Here is a 23,528-nt window from a genome sequence, read left to right on the forward strand (position 1 = left end):
CACATTGTTCAAGCTCCAAACACCAAAAGGATGAGTAAAATTTGAGTATTTCACAAATGCTGTGCTAAAGAGTTATTTAATTTATGTTTTAAATAAGACAGGACTGCTGGTTTGATGTATTGTAGCTCTTACTGTGTAGCTCTCAGAGCTAATAGTTACTGACCACTTATTATTCCAGTCACTGTGTGTGATTTCATGTAATCCTCTGGCCTTCTAAGGTCACTATATTATCATTCGCATTATACAGGTGAGGACATCAAGGCTAAAAGAGATTTAATTTTTCCTTGGAACCCAGGGTTGTTGGACTCTAATGCCAATGCTTCTAGTCATTATACTTTACTGCTTCTTCCTTATAAATGTTTAATAGTATAATCTATCTGATTGTTACCTTGTATCTACATAGAAAAAGATCTTCTCATTTTAAGTACTGATTCTTTTCACTTAATCATACTACTTTAAGCTCTAAAGATAATTGCAGAGGGACATTATGGAATAAAAACAGCTGGAGGCATCTGTCCATAAGTGAACAGTCACAAATAAAAGCAACCTCACTATCTTATCCATAAGCATCTCATCAAAACCATCTTTGACAACACCACCTTTGCCTTATACAGTATTTGTTTAGGTACAAAGTGGAAAGAAGCAAAAGGCTTCTTGGGAAATAAATTTTCTTCTAATTCATAATTTTTTTGGGGGGGGAGGTCACCTTAGGAGCAACCTTTACCCACTCAAAAATTCGTCTCACATTAGCAGTGAGGATTCAGGTATCACCTCAACTCATTATTTTCCTTACTCATAAGTTTAAGGCATTCGTAATCAATTTTTAAGATTCTGCCTTCTTGACTTTACAGAATATGTCTCCTGCATTCTATTTCTACTCTCATCACTCTGGCATACATCCAGTTACCCCTTAACTAGACCATTACACTGTCTTAAAGTCTACCTCCCCTTAGCTTCTCCCCACAACTCAGACCATCCTAGAAGTTTCTCCTGATCTTCTAAAATCAAAGCTCAGTCACCTCATTTCCCTGCTTGACACATTTTTTATGATCTCTTGACTTCTTCCCCTCATCTGAAGCCATAGCACTGCTTATACCTTTAACATAATTCCACTGTGTGTGGTTCTTTATTGGATTATAAAGCTTCTTAGGGCTGGAATTATGTTTCTTTCGTCTTAGTGTGCTCTGAAATATCCTGTGTGGGTTCTTGCAAAGCATTGTGTTCCCTGTAGAGAGTTGTTAAATGAAAGTTGTTAAATTCTTCGCTCCCTTTAAGGCCAAAATGTGGTTTAAAAAAATTACAGCCTATTATCCTCAAGCAGTGGTTATAAAAAGTATATCTTCTTCCTACCTTTGTCATGACCCTGATCCAACCCTCTCCATTAAGGGGTTTTGGATAGATAGAAGGAAAGAAGGCTTGGACTATCTCTTTCACTGACATTGAGGCTATCTTCCACATTACATTCTTCCTTATTTAAGCATGGCTATACATGTATCTGTCTTCTTAGCTGTTCATATAATCTTAGGGAAAGTAGCCCTAAATCTGTTTCCTGATCTTATACCCCTCCTTACTTCCTCTGATTCACCCATTATGTACCAAGGGATTCAGTGCTGGACAAGATGGGTCATTTCTTACCTTTGGAGCTTTCAGTTTAATAAGAGAGACTGGCTAGCCCACTAGGAATTACAATGCAGAGAGATAAGTGCTTTAACAGGGAAGTATATAAGGGAGATATTTACTGTGCTCAGTGGGTGTGGAGGACAGGGAAGGCTTCTCCAAGGCAATGACTTTTAACTTCAGACTGACAGTGAGAAGTGGGCCTGGATTAGAGGGAACAGAATTGTGGTCAGAGGGAAGAGCATGTGCACAAGTCCAGGAATGATCCCTGTGGGTAGACTGTGAAGTTAGATAAAGTCGTGAGGCTGAAGAGGAGGGGAATAGTTAGTCTCACTACCTCTTCCTTAGATGTACTCAGGTTTCCTTTGCCTGGGCTCATCTTGTACACTTGTGAAAGTCACCACTTTCACCACTTTATATCACTACTCAGAAAGCTTTTAGGGCTCCATTATTGCCTTTTTCTTTCTCTAGTCTCCTCTTTCGCTGGCTTTGTAGGCTCCCTAAAACTGACCCTAACTTATTTCCCACTGCTTACTAACTCATATCCCTTGCCAGGGACAAAACAATTTCCTTTCAGTCTCTAGAGTTCATCAAGCTTGTTCTCTCCCCTGTGCCATTCCCCTCTACCCATCTTTCAAGCCTTTACTGACTCTCCATTGCTGCATATTTTCAGTTTGTAGCATGTAATTTAACACAGAATTACACATTGCCTAGTGTTGTCCTCATTGTTTCTGAGTCTTTTATCATCAACTGGATTGTAAGCTCCCTGAGGGCGGGCTCGGAAGCTGCATTTTAAACTGTTGAGTAGGGGAAAGGAAAGGACATTGGACCTGAAGTCAGACAGACCTGCATCTGACTCTACCTCTGCCACTTAAAGGTTGGCCAGTTTCTTCTTAGTACAGGAATAATGAGATCCATCTCACAAGGTGGTTGTGAGAAATGGCACAGTCACTCCATGGGAAATTTGTGGACTGTAAAACTCTATATACATTTTCATTTTGTTCCACAGTTACATAGAGTTATATTCATTATATAATGTGAGATTTTATGGTTCCTTCCAAGACCTTAGGATCTTGAGAATTTCAGACAGTTATTTTTCCTTTGTGACATATTTCTCTCTAATCCAGGTCCTGGCCATTTTTATTCTTCCTCTGTTTCATCTGTTTCTGCCCTGTCCTCAAACTTATGGATGAAATCATTTTAGGCAGCCAAGAAAATAGTATTTTGAGACATGAAAAAGTCCAGTTGCCTAATTTATTGATACACTGAAGAAATCTCCCACTGTCTTTTTCTCCTGGCATACTCTGCATGCATAGGAAACAATTACTTAGCATCTACACCTTTACATGAATACTCTGGACATAGAGCACTGCTCAGGCCTTTGTGGGCATTGATAGTCCTAAGTAGTTTTTCTGATATCCCTGCTTCTCCAGAACCCATTCTTCTTATTTTTTATTTTTATACCTCTCCTTAGACCAGATTCTCAGATCAGGGGGTCCTATCAGTGACTTGTCAGGTCTTAAAGCTCAGATTCTGAGAGTTCGAGGGCTAGGGATCTTGTTTATGCTATTGCAGGACCAAAGAATGGGGAATCAGAGGAAGCCGACACATGCCTCTAATCCCAAGTGTCAGGGAAAGCTATGGCCAAGTTAAAAGACCATTTTATTAATTATTACCTACCACTTGTACTAGGGGGAAAGAAGGGACCCAACATACTGTTGTTGGTTACCTTACTATCTAAGAACTTATATTATCTGTCAGTCTTTGACTGTATCTAAGAACTTTACTGAGGGGGTTGAAGAAGCTCAGGAAAATAGACTTTAATTGAATGCAAATTTATATAGGAAAATAATGAACATTTCTTTCCTTACTAAGAAAAGCAGAGAGTAGACAAATCTGCTTGTTATTGGGAAAAAGGAGTGTTTACGGGGGAGGGGAAGTGGTAGAAAAAATGGCAACATTTAAAATTCAGTATTCATGGCATTTTAGGCAATAATTCACACTCAAGAAAAATATTTAATAAAGCAAAATCATCCCCGCTACTCATAAGAATTGTTCTGAGAAGTAAAATTGCCATGAATCAAGTGCATTTAGTCTGGAGACCACCTTTTCGGTACAATTACTGTGTTTTAAACCATGGTTTCCATTGTTCCTAATGGTGTCTTTAGTCATCAACAGCTAGGGAAAAAATCTAGGACACGGAGCTCTATATAATCTTTAGAAATAGTAGCTCTCTGAAATTCCTTATAGAACTCAGGACCATTTTTGCTACTTTGGTTCCCCATTTACTGCTTACATTATTGCAAATGTTCTATAATAAATAATTTTCTTAAGCAGAGAGGATAGAAAGTATCCTAAAAATCATCATTTTCATACACTAAATCTCTATTTCAGAGTAGTCTTGAAACTAAGAATTTTAGATGATTATCAAGTGAACAGTTTAGACTCTAAATGTACATGAGACAGTTAATGTACATTTTTCAAGGTAATCTTCAAACCCAGTTCAAAGATACCTTCTCTCACGTCACCAATAGGCACCACTGTGTGATTCCAGTACCATTTTTTCATTTCTTCATCTGCAGATTTTTTGGCATGTTTTGGGTGGTGTTATTATTTTCTGATACAAATAACTGTAGTTTGGGGACTTTTTAAAAGTATCTCTTTGTTCAACACACTGCTTACATGGCCCAGTCTTTGTTCTGTGCCAGGTCCTAGGATTGGGGGAATCATTTTTAAGTATTAGATTCTCTTTGTCTCTATGGTATGTGCTGCCCAGTTTTCCATGTAGCATCAACTAATATTGCTTTTTAAGAAGTGCTTTTTTATGAGCCAAGGATACCAAAAGAAAAACTGTTATTTAACCCTGTCTTCAATATCCACCTGCTCTCGCCTCGGGAAGAAAGATGACTTTATTTTTTGCTGTATGGAGTTAATGTAGCAGAAAATCATCAAAACAAGACATAGACTAGAAGAAAATATTTGCAACACATATATCAGACAAAGTCTTGTATTCAGAATAAAGAACACTTTCAACTCAGTAGCAAGAAGACAACCAGCCCAATTAAAAAAAAAATTAACAAAAGATTTGAACTGTCACTTCATGAATGAAGATATATAAATGACCAATAAGCACATTAAAAAAATGTTTAATATCGATAGTTATCCAAGATATGCAAATTAAAACCACAATGCATTATTACTACACAAGGGCTTCTCAATTTCAGCACTTGACATTTTGGACCAAGTATTTCTTTGTTGTGAGGGGCTGCCCTGTGTGTTTTAGGATGTTTGGCAGAATCCCTAGCGTACCAGGTACGTGTCAGTGGCAACTGACCTACCTACCAGTTGTGAAAACCAAAAATGTATCCAGACATTGTCAAATGTCCTCTAACAGGGCAAAATCACCCCCAGTTAAGAACCGCTGCACTACTTCCATTAGATTGACTGAAATGAAAAATACTGACTATGCTAAGAGTTGGTGAAGATGTAAAGCCACTGGAACTCTCATACACTGCTGGCAGTAATGTAAAAATGGTTCAACCACTATGGAAAACAGTTTGGCAGTTCCTTAGAAAGTTAAACCTATGCTTTTTATATGAGCTGGCCATTCCACTCTAAGCAAATAAAATGGAAACATATATTCAATACAAACCTATCTAAGATCCTTAGGGAATGTACTGTCCTACTTAGGTGAGAATTTTACACATGAATTGAAAATCTTAAGTACAAAGAACCTTTTCTTTGTTGACATGTAGCATTTTTTCCACTTCCTTACTGGGATCATTTTGCTTCTTCCTGAACTGAAGCTACTTCAGTGAGGATATATTTGTGTAGACTCTTACTTTTTCTCTCTTAAAATGTGTTTCTTGCATTCACTTTCTTAAAAGATAGTTTCATATATTAGTATAATTCAAGAAAGGCCGTTTTCTCTCAGTGCTTCAAAGATATTATTCCCCGATCTTCTGGCTTCCATTGTTAAAAATTAGACTGTCAGTTTAGTTTTTCCTTTGTAGGTAATCTGACTTTTCTCTTGGATAACCTTTAAGATCTTCCCTTTGTCTTGGAATTTTTCAGTTTTACTCTATGTCAAGGTATATATTTCCTTTCAGTTATTCTGTATGGGATTCATTGTGCTTCCTGGAAATGAGGATTGATGTCTTTAATCAGTTCTGGAAAATTCTCAACCATCATCTCTTAGAATATTGCCTTTCTCCTTCGAGAACTCCAATTAGATATATATTAGACCTTCTATTCGATCCTCCATGTTTTTTATTTCTTCTTTCATATTTTCCATCTCTTTGTATTATGTGCTACATTCTGGATTATTTCTTCAGATTTACTTTCTAGTTTATTAATAATTTTCTCCTCATCTATGCTGAATACAGTGTTTATCCATTGAATTTTGTTTCAATTATTATAAAGTCTGTATTCGATTCATTTTTAAATCTGGTTATTTTTTGATGGTTTCTTGTTCCTCATCGATACTTTCAATTTCCTTTAAAAATTTAAGAAACATATTAAACTGGTATTCTGCATCTATAATTCTAACACCTGAAGTCTTGCAGGTCTTAGGTGATTATTGTTTCTTCAGACCTCACTAATGGTGCTTTTTTTCAAGGTATGTCTTATTATTGTAAGCTCATATTCATCAGAATTTTATCTCCTTCAGAGATAATCTATATTTCTGACTGGAGCCTGGGGGACATAACCAAACCACTTTAACTGAATCCTTGCCTTGTTTTTTTGATTGTTTCTTTTAAGACCAGGTAGGTAAAGGGATTTAAGGCCCCAGCTCCTCATATGTGAGCCACTTTGTGCTTATAAATTTTCAGAGGAGGTTTTACCCCTTCTACCGAGAACAAAAGTTGAAACAGGCAAATTTTTTACCTCCTTTTGTAGATGGGGTGTTTTTCCTAGTTAATGCTTTCAATGATAGTTTAGCCTTTTGGGGTTTGGCACCCCCCAGTTTCCCAAATCCTAGGCTTTGTCATCTGTTCCCTATGCTGCTGCTCTAGGTTACTGGGGATTCATAGCCACCAGCATCAGTAATCCCTACCTCCTTGGATTCCTCCTATTGGTCATTTTTGACTTATGAGGATTGCTGTTACTTTGCCAGTTTCGCCATACCTTTTAAATTATATTTCTTATAGAAATATTTGTAGGTGTTTTTTACAACATGAGTAAGAATCTTTATTATGGAGGTTAGCTATTACCCTAATCTGTCAGAGAGTGGTGCTGTCAGAGCTCCTTAAGGCTTACATCAAAGTACACTTTTAGGGGACTTCCCTGGCGGTCCAGTGATTAAGACTACACCTTCCAATGCAGGGGGTGCAGGTTTGATCCCTGATTTGGGAGCTAAAATCCCACATGCCTCACGGCCAAGAAACCAAAACATAAAACAGAAGCAATATTGTAACAAACCCAATAAAGACTTTAAAAATGGTCCACATAAAAAAAAAAAATCTTAAAAAAAAACGTACACTTTTAGTAAATGGCCTACTACTGTACTGTCCAAGTTCTTATTTCTGCTTTTTAGAATTTTTCTGACTCTCCCCTTGTGATCAAATGGTTGACTATCATTCTTTCTCTGTCAGTTTAAACAGTAGTAGTCCCTACTTCCTTCTAAATTACTGTGGACTTAGAAACTAAATAAACAAGCTTTTTGTAATTTTATACAAAATAAAAGTAAATTGTGTCTAAGAGAGGTAAACCAAAGGTTTTCCTCTGAGTACAGTACATATTCTTTGGTATATATACTCTGTGCCATCTATTTTACTTTTTTTTTTTCTTACTTGTTTTAGATTCTTTTCTTGAGATTGTCAAACGAGTCAATTCAGGTATAATGAGATATTACTATATAAATAGTCTATAATAATCACCTATTTTGTCCAAAATTACTGATTTTCAAATGTGGAAGAAAACATTTTAAGGGGTGTGTGTGTAGATAATCATTAGATTTAATCCTACCAAATCACTCTGAATTCTATTTTTTTTTTTTTGAGTAGGCAATACAGTATTTAACCACTAAGAAAAATTACCATATTTTCTTATGTTTTAAGTCTATTAAAGTGACTTTAATCATTGTGTGCCAATTTGTCTTCATTTATGTTTTCATTTTGCCCTTTTACATAAAATGTTATAATGTTTTCTAGATGTTATGGAGCATTCTTTTTTTTTTTTTTTTTTTTTTTTGTTATGGAGCATTCTTATTCTGGCAGTAGGCTCAGTGGGGAGTCAGTCTCGATTTCCTAGAAAGGGATGATGTTCTAATGACTTGGGTGGTCACAGAGGGTGGGGTGAACAGTCAATTATACAAAAGAGATTTAGGGAAAATAGTACAGGGGAAGATAGGGAGAGATGAAGAGAAAAGTTCATGGTCCCTTGGCCACTTTCCTAATGGACATACAATCACTGAAATATTAACAGTGGAAAGGAAACTATCAGACAACATCATGGTATAGTAGAAAGAACATGCCTTTGGAGTCAGACAGGCTTAAGTTCTAACCTTTGCTCAAGCCCCTTGCTATGTGACCTTAGGTATTTAACCTCTGTCTCACAGTTTCCCATTTCTGAAATGAAGATAGCATCTACCTATAGGGTTATTATAAGGGTTAAGAGTTAAAACATGTAAAGCATTTAGAACAGTACCTGGCACATACTAACTAAAATATGTGTTAGCTATGCTGTTAATATTACTAAATCTGCAACCATGAAGTGTAGCATCTATCTACTTCAAATCTTAGACTAAAAATCAAATCAAATCTTAGACTAAAAATCTGAGTTACTGGTTTTGAAGCTCTCCATCAACCGGCAGTCAGTTACCTAAGTGCTACAATAACAATCAGATGTTTTGCATAACACAGAATCCTGCTTTCCAAGCCCTTTGTACCTTTTTGCCTTTGCAGTTTAAGGCATTTCTCAGTCCAAGTGTCCCTTTAGGAGCAAAAAGACTACAGTAGGTGGATCTTATAAGGAAATTATAAGAAGTTGGAGAAAGGAAGAAGGTATGGATATTATTTTTAAAGAAGGTAGACTGGGAAGAAAAAAAATGCCTGGCTGATAGTAGATGCCTAATTAATATTGGTTGAATGAATATTGAATAAATAGGCCCAATATATCCATACATATAGAGGTTTATGAATTTAACAGAAACATACACAACCAATCCTTGGTGTATAGATATATAAGTGTTAAGTAATTGATGAAACTTTCATTAATATTTGGATGGATACTGTTTTAAATTATTAAGGCTTCAGAGCCCGAGGAAAATACGAGCTTGATGTAGAGTGTCTCTTTCCCAAATGATGTATTGAAAATACATTTTTTTCTTGATACAGCATAGCTTAGTTATCTGTGACATTTGAGGACAGAGGAAAAGGATGAAGTAAGGATATCGCCAATAAATAAAACCTAGAGTTAGTCTCCAAATATTTGTTTAATTTCCCCCTACCTTCCTAGGGATGTATAGAATACAATGAAATATTGAGAGGAAGTATACATGTATACATTTTTGACAGCACCCTACAGTATCAGTAGCAAATCTCTTATGTTTTTTAGTGCATGGTAAGTTCAGTATATAATTGATGATATGGCAAGTCAAGCTGATCTACTTAAAGTAATTTTTTTTTTAGGGAACTAAAACTAGCAAATGATTTAAGCAGTACTTGAAGAAAAAAACAAAAGGTGGTTCTTGAAGATTTTTACAGAAAATATTAGAAACTGCTTTAGAATACTTTATAAATTTGGCAAGCCAAAAGCAGAATGAAGAAAATTATTAACTATTGTTTCACAGTGTTTTTGTGTCTCTATTGCAAGTAACACTGTCAATTTGAGCAAATACTGAGGTTTGCACTAAACATTACAATGATGAAATCTGTAACTCTTTGAAAATCCCTTCTAAATCCTCAGAAAACTTTCTTCTCTCAAGAATATGTATTGAGTGATAGAAATAAGGAGGAAAAATTACATAGAATGGCACTGTACAATTTGTTGTTTGCTTGATTGTTTTGAAGGCTGTATTTGTATGTGGTTGTTTTTAATCATATTTACATTTTTGGATTTGCACTGTAGCATTTTCTTATTGGGTCCCCCCCACCAATCCCCCGTGAATTTTAGAAATTGAGTATTAGGGAATTTAAGAAGAAAAGAATCTTATACATCTTCCTACCCTTATCCTCTATGCACAGACAAGAAAGAAAATTTCCCACAAAATTCTATATATTATTACAAATACACAAATATTTTAAAGATAACTTTATACAGGATCTGGCACAATAAGGATGTAAACAAAATTATCACTACATTACTAAAATCTGATATAGTTTGTTAAGGGTTGGTGAAGAGATTTTATCTTTCTTTAACCCAGGACAGTCTATCCTGTTTTATAACTTGTGTTCTGCTCTGACACTATATAATTTTTTTTAAAAAGCAAAAAACAGCAACAACAAAAAAAACACTGAAGGTTGGACTTCATTGGTATCTGGATCGGTTGAGTCCTTACCTGTTTGTCTGCTTTCTGATTGGCTGAAAACTGTTGCTAAGCTTGTTTTTTTGTTCTTTGGGAAAGTCAAAAGTTGAATGTGACCTATTTGAACTGTATCCTGCGCTGCTTTTGACTCTGCTTTGCTCTTTCTCCGATCCACATACTTTTTTCTGCTATCTTTTGAAGTTTAGATTTTTTTTAACCCATCAATTTGTAAATTTAGTGTGCAGTATTTTAAGGTTTTAAGATTTTAATTGTACATTTGTAATGCACAAATTAGAGTACAGTGGTTCTTTTTTTAATCTGGTTGAATACTTGAAAGTTGAAGTTTCTGACATTTAAAGCACGTTCTAATTGTAAAGAGCAAATACATTATTTAAAGACCTGCCTATTACAAACACAAAAGATTATTTGGGTATCAATAATATCCTTATTGTTAATAACAATTCCAAAGTGCATCACTGAAGAATTTATTAGGTCAACTTTTTGTGTTTTAGGATAAAAGCTATTATTGATCATATTGGCATGTATGTCACTGAAGGATGGGACTGACTTTATTCATGTTTTCTGGAGAAAGGCTAGAAGGATTGACAGTCCTTTCAGTTATAGACCAAATCCGGGACAGCCTAAATAAAAGTTCTACTGGAAGCCAAGTTTGGTTTGTAATTCAGTAAACCATAATTGAACTGTTGTGATTCCAAGAGCCTTTTCTTTAAGGCTCTATTTGGCATTGATGGGAATGAGACTTTGAACTAGATTTCCCCGGCACTCTTTTAGAACCAGCAGAAATCCTGGGAACATTCTCTGAGCCTTAAAGCCTGACTCAAGCCTTGGATGAACAACATAGGGAGCTACAGACTAGCATGGATTCTCCAGACCTACTGGGAGTTCTAGTGTACAGATCAGGAGATGTGGCATGTATATAAAACAGTGATATTCAAATGTGTTACTGATTTTTTTTTTTGTCCACATAGTCTTTAGTGAAACGGTATTACCAGAATTCTGATTTATATACAATATCTAAAACTGGTGTTTTATTAATAAGTGAACTCTTTAAAGTTCAAATAAGTAAAGTTAAATTATTTATCAAGCCAATTAGTGAGAACAATGAGGTTATGTTATGTTTTAAACAAATTTGAAATAAAGGGGTTATGGATTATAGTTACAGTATTTCTGTATTTTCTTGTATTCATAATATCAGAGAAATCTGGATTGACACAGCAAAGTACCTACATGCGGTAGCAGCCCGCTCACTACTATAGTTTTACTCGAGCAGATGCAGGCAGGCATGAGTTTTTTAGAAGGCCAGAACACACAAACTATACCCTTCCTTGCCACTGACAAATTTACAAGAATGTTCAAACATATACTCACAGAGATGATGGAAGAAGCTTTATTTACTCCAGTATCTAAATTATTATTTTGGTGGTTTCCAGTGCATTTACTGTTTATAGATGTTTGTAGGTTACCTTGAAAAAGAAAGCTCAAATATAATATTTCATAATATCTCTAAAGTACTTGTAAGAAATACAATTCTGAAATCACTGGTAATGTACAAAGAAGCCTGGTGTAGGAGGAAGCCAGGTTCTGGTTAGCGTAAAGCATATTAATTCTTGATAAAATCAGGAATTATAATAACAGAGTAGAACTTTAGAGCTGAAGTAAAGTATGAGAGACCATGAAGTTCATTTGCCCTTCATTTTAAATTTGAGGGGACTAAAACTAGAAGGGTTGTTAAGAGATTGCCATACCTTCTGGGGTTTTGTTTTTGTTTTCTTATTTGTTTGTTGTTTTGATTTTTTTCTCAGAGTTGGACGTTAAAGTAGATGACTCCCTATTTAATGATCCCTGACAGAATCCCAAGCTATTTGCCAATCTGTATGACTTATGTGAGAGGTTTAAGTCTAAATAAAATAGATGTCCAATCTCAAATTAAGATGTTTCTCCTTGTTCATAGGATTTAAGAAATTAAGTGCATATAATTGGCATTCAGTAAATATTTATAAATAATGAATGACTGAAGTGTTTACGTATTATTAAGATTTCTGTTAATTGGTAAAATAATAGCACTGACATCCATACATAAACCTATGCCAAAACATACTTTTTTTTTTTTTTTCACTTTGGGGAGGGTCTTATAAACCCCTTTGGCTTCATATCTAAACTCACTTTATCCAATCAGCTTTATCTGTTATAAAGTTAACAGATATTTAAAAACATACTTTTTAAATTAGAGATATAACAAGTTAAAAAAGAATACTACCTTCTCCAACTTGTAATATCTGAATAAAATCCTATTTTAGTGTTTCTCAATTATTTGCCAAAAATTAGGAAAATCAGATTTTCTTTTACTACAAATGAAATGATCTTGAATTCTGTTCAAACTTAACCTCATGTAAAAAAAACACATAATTTTTAAAGTTGCATTCTTTTTTTGAGTATTCTTAGCTAAATAGAGAGTAGTGGTAAGTGAAAATAAATATATTTGTTGAACTACCGTGCCCTGAATGTACCCACATCCTTTGGGCAAAGGGGAAAATGGCCCACAGAGGTGCAGTGAGGATTTTGGAGGGCAGAAGAACAGATGAGAAAATCCAGTGAATGGCATTTAATTTCTAAAATGCTTAGTAATATGCAAGTAGTTTGTAGATGTGGCCTTGTACTTTGTGATGAGGTTAAGGATCTACAACTTAATACCCTCTTGAAAAACAAGAGATCTCAGAAGGAGGCAAAGAAAGAAGGTGGTTTAAAGGATTAAAGGACCTACAACTAAAGATTATCACAAAGGAACTGAGTGGGGGGTTCTTTGAGCTGTTAGAAAAGCACATATTGTTGAACTCTATTCACAGCTTGGTAGTACTAATCATGGCGAGGGGGCATGGATAGGGAGGTCAGGATAGCTGTTATAAACAAAAAATAACTTGATTAAAAGATTTTAGAATATTGTCATTAGGATTTTGTTTCTTTGAATTAAAATTATCTCTAGTATGAATAAAACATTCAAAATTCAGATGTGATTAAGCAGATGACTTACTAATATGCATTTAGCCTAAACATTTTAACTATGGGTAAATTCAGTTTTATAAAGGAAGTAAACACTTGAGAATTCAGTTCCATGAAGTCTGTGGGCTCAGGATAAGTTGAAGATATTAGGTTTGATTTTAATCTAGTTTGAGAAGATAATTTTTTATATTATGCCAGACCAATATATTCCTTGGACTTAAAATTATAGGTTACATATTAAAACCAGTTATTGCCTTGTGCCCACAAACAGAAGCATTTTGAGAATTTAAAAAGCATTTTCACATATGTTTTTAGGTACAGATGAAATCCAGCTCCTCAAAAACTATTTTTTTTTTTACATCTTTATTGGAGTATAACTGCTTTACACTGTTGTGTTAGTTTCTGCTGTGTAACAAAGTGAATCAGCTATATGTATACATATATCCCCATATCCCCTCCCTCTTGAGCCTCTCTCCCATCCTCCCTATCCCACCCCTCTAGGTGGTCACAAAGCACTGAGCTGATCTTCCTGTGCTATGCGGCTGCTTCCCACTAGCTATATATTTTACATTTGGTAGTGTACATATGTCAATGCTACTCTCTCACTTTGTCCCAGCTTCCCCTCTCCCCCCACCCCCGTGTCCTCAAGTCCATTCTCTACGTCTGCATCTTTATTCCTGTCCTGCCACTAGGTTCATCAGAACCATTTTATTTTAACATCTTTATTTTATTTTATTTTTTTTAGATTCCATATATATGTGTTAGCATATGGTATTTGTTTTTCTCTTTCTGACTTACTTCACTTTGTATGACAGACTCTAGGTCCATCCACCTCACCACAAATAACTCAATTTCATTTCTTTTTATGGTTGAGTAATGTTCCATTCTATATATGTGCTGCATCTTCTTTATCCATTCATCTGTCGATGGACATTTAGGTTGGTTCCATGTCCTGGGTATTGTAAATAGTGCTGCAGTGAACATTGTGGTACATGACTCTTTTTGAATTATGATTTTCTCAGGGTATATGCCTAGTAGTGGGATTGCTGTGTCATATGGTAGTTGTATTTTCAGGTTTTTAAGGAACCGCCATACTGTTCTCCATAGTGGCTGTATCATTTTACATTCCCACCAACAGTGCAAGAGGGTTCCCTTTTCTCCATACCCTCTCCAGCATTTATTGTTTGTAGATTTTTTGATGATGCCCAATCTGACCGTTGTGAGGTGATACCTCATTATAGTTTTGATTTGCATTTCTCTAATGATTAGTGATGTTGAGCATCCTTTCATGTGTTTGTTGGCAATCTGTATATCTTCTTTGGAGAAATGTCTATTTAGGTCTTCTACTCATTTTTGGATTGGGTTGTTTGTTTTTTTGATATTGAGCTGCATGAGCTTCTTGTATATTTTGGAGATTAATCCTTTGTCAGTTGCTTCATTTGCAAATACTTTCTCCCATTCTGAGGGTTGTCTTTTCGTCTTGTTTATGGTTTCCTTTGCTGTGCAAAAGCTTTTAAGTTTCATTAGGTCCCATTTGTTTATTTTTGTTTTTATTTCCATTACTCTAGGAGGTGGGTCAAAAAGGATCTTGCTGTGATTTATGTCATAGAGTGTTCTGCCTATGTTCAAAAACTATTTTAAATACAATACAGTATATATGCACAGCCTGAGAAATATTTTCTACTTGAACATGTCCTACATTAAGTATCTTCCATTACCTTTTTGGTTTTTTTTTTTTTTGAGTTGGTATTTCCTTTTTGTCCTTTTTTTTTTTTTTTTTTGTTTCTTTTTTTTTTTTTTAATTTATTTATTTATTTATTTATTTTTGGCTGTGTTGGGTCTTCGTTTCTGTGCGAGGGCTTTCTCTAGTTGTGGCAAGCGGGGGCCACTCTTCATCGCGGTGCACGGGCCTCTCACTATCGTGGCCTCTCTTGTTGCGGAGCACAGGCTCCAGACGCGCAGGCTCAGTAGTTGTGGCTCACGGGCCTAGTTGCTCCGCGGCATGTGGGATCCTCCCAGACCAGGGCTCGAACCCGTGTCCCCTGCATCGGCAGGCAGACTCTCAACCACTGCGCCACCAGGGAAACCCATTTTTGTCCTTCTTTAAAACCTTCAGTAACTCCTAAGAACATATGGGATAAAGACCTAACTCTCAGTTTCCCACTACACTCATCTTTTTCTTGAACCTCATCCTATTCCAGATTAAATCCATCCTTCTTATTTACTTCAACAACAAATGCTGAAAAGTAATTAGCCTCTAAAAGTTGTAATGAATGCATTCTCACCACTTAACTTTGATATCTCAACACTTACTTTACGGTCACTTCACTTTAGAGAAGCTCAGGATGTTTAAGCCAGACTTGGTTACAAATGTTCATGAATTTGTCAAACTATGGTATGTATACAGGCAGTGTCTGACTGTAAGTACCTGCCGGACTTGACAAGTGAGCCATATGTACCATTGCCCAACCTACATAGCCCACTATCTTGGTAGTGCAGGAGAAACAGGAACAGAAAAAATCAAAGGAGCTTGGGAATATCTGGGGTTCCAAAGGAGAAGATGGGAAGAGACTATGAAAAACAGAATTTGCTTGGTAGAGCTGGAAAGGACAAGCTGATTCCCAAGCAGAGCCTGCCTGCCTGCCTAAACAGTGACCCCAAAGCCTCCAAAAGTGTTTGTCTAGATGGCCCAAATCTTTTATTGTATGAATATTGAACTTGAAATTCATTATTAAGTTTTTAGTTGAGTTAAGCTTCTTTTTTTTTTTAATGGAAACATCTCTGTGGAGTTCACTCATTCAGTACATTCTTATTGAGGGTCTACTGTGTGCTGGGCACTAAGATATCAGAAATACAGCAGTGAACAAAAAAGACAAACATTCTGATTTTATGGAGCTTACATTCTATTGAGACAGACTAAATAAATAAATAAATTAGTATGAGATGTCAGTCCCTCATATAATAAGTGTGAGTTAGTATAAGAAGCCTGTTTTCTTCCTAATACCTACCAGTTATTCTAAGAAGAATAGGGGTAATGTGAGGAGCAGGTAGGAAGTTGGGTAAACTTTATTGCGGGAGCTTTGGGTAGCATGAAGTTACCAAAGGTCTGGGGAGACACTGAGAGGAATGACAGGGGTAGAGAAATAGAGGAGAGAAGCTCTCAAAGACCAAGACCACTCATTCCATGATTTCTTTTTTCTTTTCTGTTTTTTAAAACCAGATCTCACCCTAAGTATGAGCAAGGGAGATAAATTTTTCTTTCTTCCTGCCCTCTTTTCTTGCCATCAGAATCAAGAACTTAAGCTAACATACCATTATTGACATTTTAAAAATATTCATTAAAAGAAGCAGCCCAGCTTCTGCTGCTTTGGATTCAGACCTAGGTTCTAATCTCAGTCTGCATTTGACTACTTTTACAACCTTGGACAAGTTACCAATATTTTATGAGTTTCTGTTTTACAAATTTGTAAAATAGAAATAATTGTATCTGCCTTATAAGTGTAAAGTTCTTAGTGTCTGATATGTTGGTCTTATCATTAGCCTGGAATACCTGACCGTGATTTAACATGCTTATTCTTTGAGGGAAAGTGATTTTCTAATTTAAAACCACTGACACTATTTGGAATACTACTTGTTTACAAATACGAGTGATGGTCTATGTTTCTAAAACCCTATGTAGAAATTTAAAACTGTGCATTTCTAAAAGAAGAAACCCTAAAGGAGCGAAAGATAGCAAAGATTTGTCAACATTCTTGCTTCTTTATAAGTAATATAATTCTAAAAATTAAATTGAAAAAGTGAAAAAAGTAGAGGCCAAATAAGAGAATATAAAATTAACGTTCAGTACTAGTAGGATCTCAACATACCCAAAACATAATGTTGAAAGGAAAAAAGTGCTTAGCAGGCAAGCTATATATAAAAAAACAGGAAGATAATAAGCTGGGGAAGAAAAATCTTGACAAAATTAGTAAGCAGAAGTAATCTTAAAAACCAGCATTCAGGGCTTCCCTGGTGGCGCAGTGGTTGAGAATCTGCCTGCCAATGCAGGGGACACGGGTTCGAGCCCTGGTCTGGGAAGATCCCACATGCCGCAGAGCAGCTGGGCCCGTGAGCCACAACTACTGAGCCTGCGCGTCTGGAGCCTGTGCTCCGCAACAAGAGAGGCCACGATAGTGAGAGGCCCGCGCACCGCGATGAAGAGTGGCCCCCGCTTGCCGCAACTGGAGAAAGCCCTCGCACAGAAACGAAGACCCAACACAGCCATAAATAAATAAATAATTTAAAAAAAAAAAAAACAAAAAAAAAACAGCATTCATTCCAAGTAAAAATGTTTTAAATGACAATATGGCATTTTTTTCAAGAATGCTTAAACCCCATAAATCTAACAAATCCCACTCCCCCTCTTAAAGGAGTTCTTTGGTTTAATGGCTAAAATCATGGCTATGTGTATCTAACCAGTTATTAAATATAATTTCTAAAGAATAGACCTACAAATCTATAGTACTTTAATTCCTTTAGTTAATGAGAAAATTCAAGGTTTAATATGTGGTCCATGAAAGTGTGATTATATGTTTTGGCCTGATTAGTATTCTTTCTATTAAAATATACATATTCTTTTTCATTAGGTGACTGTATTTTTTAAAGTCTAATGGATTTAGGGAAGCCACTTGGTCAGGAGAGCATGTAAGTTGAGATTTATCTCCTAAATTTCAAAAACAAAAGTATGAGGCATCATTTGCTTTCTCAAGAAACTTATTATCATGTTGGAGAGACAAATCCACCTTCATCCCTACACTTTGTTTCATTTCCATTGTTCTTCACATCACCCTCTTGCCTTGACAGAATTGCCTCAACAGCCTTCCTAGCTCATCTTCCTGCCTCTAGTTTTGCCTAAACCTTAGCTGAAATGCAAATTTGATGTCATTCTACTCTTTAAAACTTTTAGTAACTCCACATTACTCTTAAGAATGAAATTTATTGTCCTTAATGAATCTTAAACAAGGTCCCTCCTTACTGTTTATGTTTTACCTAAACTTCATCCATTACTCTCCATACCCTGTGCTCTAGACCCCAGTGAACTTCCTTTATTCAGTTTTCCTAACAGACTACCACTCTCAGTCTCTCCCCTGCCTGTGGGCTTTTGCACATGCTGGTTTCTTTGCTTAGAACTCTGTCTTTACTCTCCCAAACACTCCCCTGATTTTCTTGCCAAGGCCTCTCTACTAATCCTCTAAGCCCCTAGCTCAGATATCTCTTCCTTCTGGAAGCCCATCTTGAACCACCACACCAAGTCTGGACTCTCTAATGCCACATAGTTCTCTGCTCAGATCAAGTCATTTGACACCACTCTTTTACATGGGTGTAACATCTTGTTCTTGAGAAAATTAGAGTTGAGACCATTCCTGCTAATGACAAATGCAAAAACCTCACTTTGATACAGTTTGAGTAGGTTTACCAAAACATTTTTATTTTTATATTTATTTATTTGGCTGTGCCTCATGGCTTGTGGGAGCTTAGTTCCCCGACCAGATATTGAACCCACACCCTTGGCAGTGAAAGCTCGGAGTCCTGACCACTAGACCACCAGGGAATTCCCAAAACATTTTTAGAGGAAAGGAAATATTTCAGATTTACTCTTACTTCTTGGATTAGATGTCAGGATTCTTCATCGAAGAAAAAAATGTTGAAAGGAAATGTTTAAATAGCAGATTTTGTAAATAGCTGCTGGCCTATAATGATAGCCTGTGGTAAATATCAAAAAAACGTAGTCCTTCCCAATTACTAATCGGTGCTTAGGAGGTTTACTACATGCTTAGCACTGGGGGTTCATTAGGAGAAGCACCTTCAGGACATCTGGCCTACTCAAGTAGTGAAATCTTTGGAAAATACAAACTTTTTATTAAATGATTTGGAACAAAGCATTTCCAGAAGTGAGATCTACACAGTGATATTTGCAGGTCAATACAATTGTTGGAATTCTTGGTTAATAGATTTATTTGGAGGCAGCCTTTTTATGTTAGAGAAGAGAGTGACTAATTCACAGTTACTGCTCTATCAAAAAGAGCAAAAATCAGTACTCTTTGAAGACCTTAAGTCAGTCTTTATAGAAACCATAAAGGAACCTTGACATTTAATGGCTTGAAAGGGTCTCAGTAAGGACTGAATTAGAAATTATTAAAATTATTTTTCTTTTTATGTAAGGCAGCATCAAAATAAATAAACTGAAACTTTCAAAGAAGAAGGAGGGAGGGAGGGAGGGAGAGAGAAAAGAAAGAAAGAAGGAAAGGAAGGAAGGAAGAGAAAGAAAGAGAAAGAAAGAGATCCTAATTGGAGCTTCCTATTCAATTTCACATATGTTTCTTCAATAAATATTAAGCACAAAGTATCAAACATGAACATATATGTATACATACACACACATATACACACATATGTATATATACACATGTGTATACACAGTTTGCAGTTCATTTGCATTTAAACCATTTTTGCATTAGCTAAATGCATGCTTTTCCCTTGCCTCTCATTAGAAAATAGAAAGGTAAACATTCTCCATTTTGTAAATGATATAATTTAATGTTACAGACAAGGTTATGCCCTACTAGACAGCTAACCCCCACTATTTTATTCCTTCCAGAAAATAAAATCACAGCTCAACTCTTCTAGAGCCAGTCATTATTTTTCACGTACTTCCCTCATTAAGTAACTCTATAGCTCACAACCCCTACATCAAGTCCATTTATGTTTCCACGTTATTCATCTACAACCAGTTTATCTTGGAGGGTATGTCATATTGCTGCAAATTGGATGGTTTACTGGGTTTATTTTTGCCTGTGTGTTTGTGGCTGAGTGGGCATCAGATTAGACTGTTTTTGTGGCTGTGTTCAGAGGAAGAGAGCTTGGACGTCTCTGTAACCTTTTCTTCTATGTCAATATTAACCTCAAATTGCTTTTCTTGACCAGTAAAAATATTTTGGGTGCTTTAGCAATTTATAAAAGCAGTGTATGAGAACATATAACATCATTTTATTTATCTGGAGAAGATAAATAAAAAGTAACCATTTTTAACCTGCTACTTTTAAAATGTGACAGTTTAAGAGCTCAAAGAGTAACTCAGTTTTCTCTGAGACATTGTAACCTCACTCCTAAGACTGAAACTTATTTTCATTTATGAGCCCTGGTTCTGTGTCTGTCAGTATTTATTGACTTAAACTCTGCTTGTTTCCTTCTATCAGAATGTTCCAACTTTTTTTTTTTTTTTAACCTGAGCATGTAAGCCTTTGAAAATACGGGGCAAACATGCAAAAAAAGAGACCTAATTTAGGAGTTAATTTTTTAAAAAGAAGTTAATGGAGCCCTGTAAGGAAATAGTGTTGACACAGGACTTGAGAGATTTGTGTTCCAGATCCAACAATGTCAGTTATTTGTGTTCCTTTATGACCTGTTTTCTCACGTTCCTCATCAGGTTTCAGAGAGAGATTCTTTCTTTAGAACCTAGGGCGCTTATGAGGAAACAAATTTTAAAGCTTTCGAATATACTTGGGAAGAAAAAAAATTTAGAGATCTGCTACCAAGGCTTATCTGTGTAGGAGAGTGATATTTATAGTTTATACATAGCTTACCCAAAATAATTTTACATTGAATATGGGTCATGGTCCCCTACTTGTTTCTGCATTCTGCGGCCCAGTCAGCGCTGTTTGGGCATTATTGGAAAGAAAGGGAAATTTCAAAAGTTCATAAATGTGAAGCGAATTTGATTCCTCCTGTGGTGTCGGGGTCAGCCTAGAGGTGGGTTGCTGTTTGGCTCTAGGTAAGTGGACCCGAGCGGATGGAGGGAGGGCAAGCTTTCGGCTGCTGATACTGGGACAGGGACAACTTTGCCTTTCAACTGAAACCCGCCGGCTCGCGCTGCATCTTCCAGCCGCAGTGCACGCACACCTCCCAGCGGACCGAGCCCATTCCGACCCGAGGATTAGCTCCTCGCGGGAGTTCGTTCCCTAGAGGTTGTTTCTCGCCCGGCCGCGTAGCCCGCCCCCCCGCCAGCACCCGCTCCCCGCCAGCGCCCGCTCCTCAGAGCCAAGGGGGCGGGGTGCCGCGGCGCTGCGGGCCCCCATTGGCGCGCGCGGCTGCCGACTCGGCGGAGTGACGGCGGGGGCGGGGCCGCATGTCTTGTTTGTTTGCCCTGTCCCGCCCCGCACTGCCTCAGCCGTCAGCGTCGACTGAGGCGCTACAGCTCAGAGGCAGACTGGCAGCCCGTCCAGCTCTCGCCTCCTCCGCGCCGCCGCGGCTCCCCTGCGCGTCTGCAGCTGTCCCCGCGCCGATATGCGCCTGGCCACAGCCGCGAACGAGGCGTATACGGCCTCGCTGGCCGTCTCGGAGCTGTTGGGCTGCAAGCAGTGTGGCGGGAGCCGCGGCCAGGACGAGGTACCAGGGCAAGGGACCGGGCGAGTGGGCGGGCGGGCACACGGCCAACTGCTTGGGCTGCATGGAGGTCGCGTCGCTTCCCCGCCCTCGCACCCTAACAGCTTCGGAGAACGCTCCCCGGGGAGGGCGCCCCTGGAGCTACCGCCCGGACGGCCGCCCTGCCCGGCGGGGCGTCGCAGGCTGGCCCGCGCCCTTCAGGTGAAGGGGCGGCCAGTGGGGGGGGGGTCGTTTGCCACCGCGAGTCGTCCCCGGGCAGAAAATGCTGCGGCTGGGAGGGACAGCTGCCTCGGGTCATTTAAATGGAAGTCCTCCGAAACGTAAATAACGTTGTCTTCTGTACAAGTCTCCACAAGCCAGAAGAAACCTAACAAACTCTAGTCTCACGGTAGAACAGCCTGTGGATTTTTTTCCCCCTCAGCGTCTTGTCAAAACACATTATTCGGGGACCCTCACTCTCTTCGCCTCCTACTTTAAAAAAGAAAGAAAAAGAAACAATATATTTCGGTCAGTTAAAAGATGATGTTGCCTAGAATAAGTATGTTCTGCCAGCTCAATGACGTTATGCACAGCGTTTACTCTTGTTTATTAACTATCCCTTTTTGTGTCTGAATTGGCCTTCAGAAAGAGCTATTTAATTGTAACATTTTGTATTTTCCAAGTGGCTGCAATAGGGCACCATCTGAGAGTTACTAATATACCTTTAAAACTCAAATTGAAACTTTAAAAGGCTTAATTCAAAAGGTGGCAAGGGAGAAAGTAGAGAAATCGTAATTAAAATTGAAATCAGAATGTTTTAAGTATTGACTTAAAGAAATGTAATACGAGGTAATTACTGTATTGCCCACTAAAATGACTCAGTATTTATATGTATATATACTTTTTGTAAATGGAGTCTACACTATGATATACTACATATATTCATATAAACTTAAATGAAGACACTTTCTCGTGAAGGTTGTAGAACACCAAATGCTTTTTCTAGATTTTAGCATTCATGGATACATAATGTGCTCCTTGTTTCCAGATAATACAACAACCTAAAACAAGTCTCATAACTGTTGCTTTGAAACTTTACCATAGAAAAGAGTGTGAAAGTGTTGAAATAGAATTTACAGTTTCTGTTTGCAGGCCGTAACAGATCTGTTCTCATTTTCAGAAGTGAGCCTCAGTCATTGTGCTTGAATCTGTTATTTCTGGTGGTATTTGTGTGCAGAATCCTGGTTTTTGCCCAGATCTAGAATTTCTAAATATAGCCATGTCAACTGGAAGATAGAGATACATTATATCAATAGCTTGCACATTGATTACAGAGCCTATGGGATTGTGTTCGAGACACCAGGAACCTTTGTATAGTTGTATTTCATTTTTAAAACCTCCAACATGTGGGAAGATAAATTAGGAAGTAGTGCTTTATAGGAAAACTATTCACTTTACAAAAGAATTAATAACACAACTCTATCAAATAGCAGGCTTCCACGGTGCCTTTAAATTAAACCCTTTCCAGGAATGGAACTCCTGACTAAAGTATAGGGCACACATATGGCCTAAGTCAGCCTTATAAAGCCAGTACTTTGAAGTCAGTGAGTTTTTATTTTTCTAGAATGTATTTCATAGAAGACCAGACACTGGAAAAAGAGGTACCTGAACTTTGAGTATTTCTAAATTTCCTATAAAAGAGTTAATGACAATTTTAGAAGAAGCACTAGTACATGTTGTTATAATAGGAAGTCTTCTTTATAATGCTTCTAGATTTCTTCATTTCTATAAAAATTTCAAATGTCAAAGGCTAGCACTCACTATAGGCAATGATTCTCATAAACAGGAAGAGTGGGATGGGAACTTTTACTTTTTACACAGCATATTTTGCCTTGTTGAAATGTGTTTACAAAAAGAACTTATGTAATTTTTTAAAAATCAGAATTAATATTTATTGTGATTAGCATTATTAAGACATCTAGACAGTTTAATAATGTACCAAAGTGCAGTGAGAAAAAATAAAATT

General features: G+C 37.1%; 1 protein-coding gene and 1 non-coding gene across 4 annotated transcripts in view; one reads left to right on the forward strand and one right to left on the reverse strand.

Annotated features, from left to right (window-relative positions):
• Window positions 1–23,528, forward strand: part of SESN1 (sestrin 1) — a 110,022-nt gene that overhangs the window by 66,820 nt on the left and 19,674 nt on the right. Inside the window, exon 1 of one of the 3 annotated variants that reach the window (XM_036871316.1) lies at window positions 21,298–21,526. The exons of the other annotated variants lie outside the window; for them this stretch is intronic. Coding sequence (XP_036727211.1) covers window positions 21,425–21,526 — 102 coding nt within the window. The 5' untranslated portion in view covers window positions 21,298–21,424. Of the gene's footprint in view, window positions 1–21,297; window positions 21,527–23,528 lie in introns of those variants that run through there. 3 annotated transcript variants of the gene reach the window in all.
• LOC118905541 lies at window positions 695–810 on the reverse strand. Its single transcript, XR_005022248.1, has one exon. It is a non-coding gene; the product is annotated as a U12 minor spliceosomal RNA (small nuclear RNA).

The sequence above is a fragment of the Balaenoptera musculus genome, chromosome 12, assembly GCF_009873245.2.
Source record: "Balaenoptera musculus isolate JJ_BM4_2016_0621 chromosome 12, mBalMus1.pri.v3, whole genome shotgun sequence".
In the NCBI taxonomy this organism is placed as follows: Eukaryota; Metazoa; Chordata; class Mammalia; order Artiodactyla; family Balaenopteridae; genus Balaenoptera; species Balaenoptera musculus.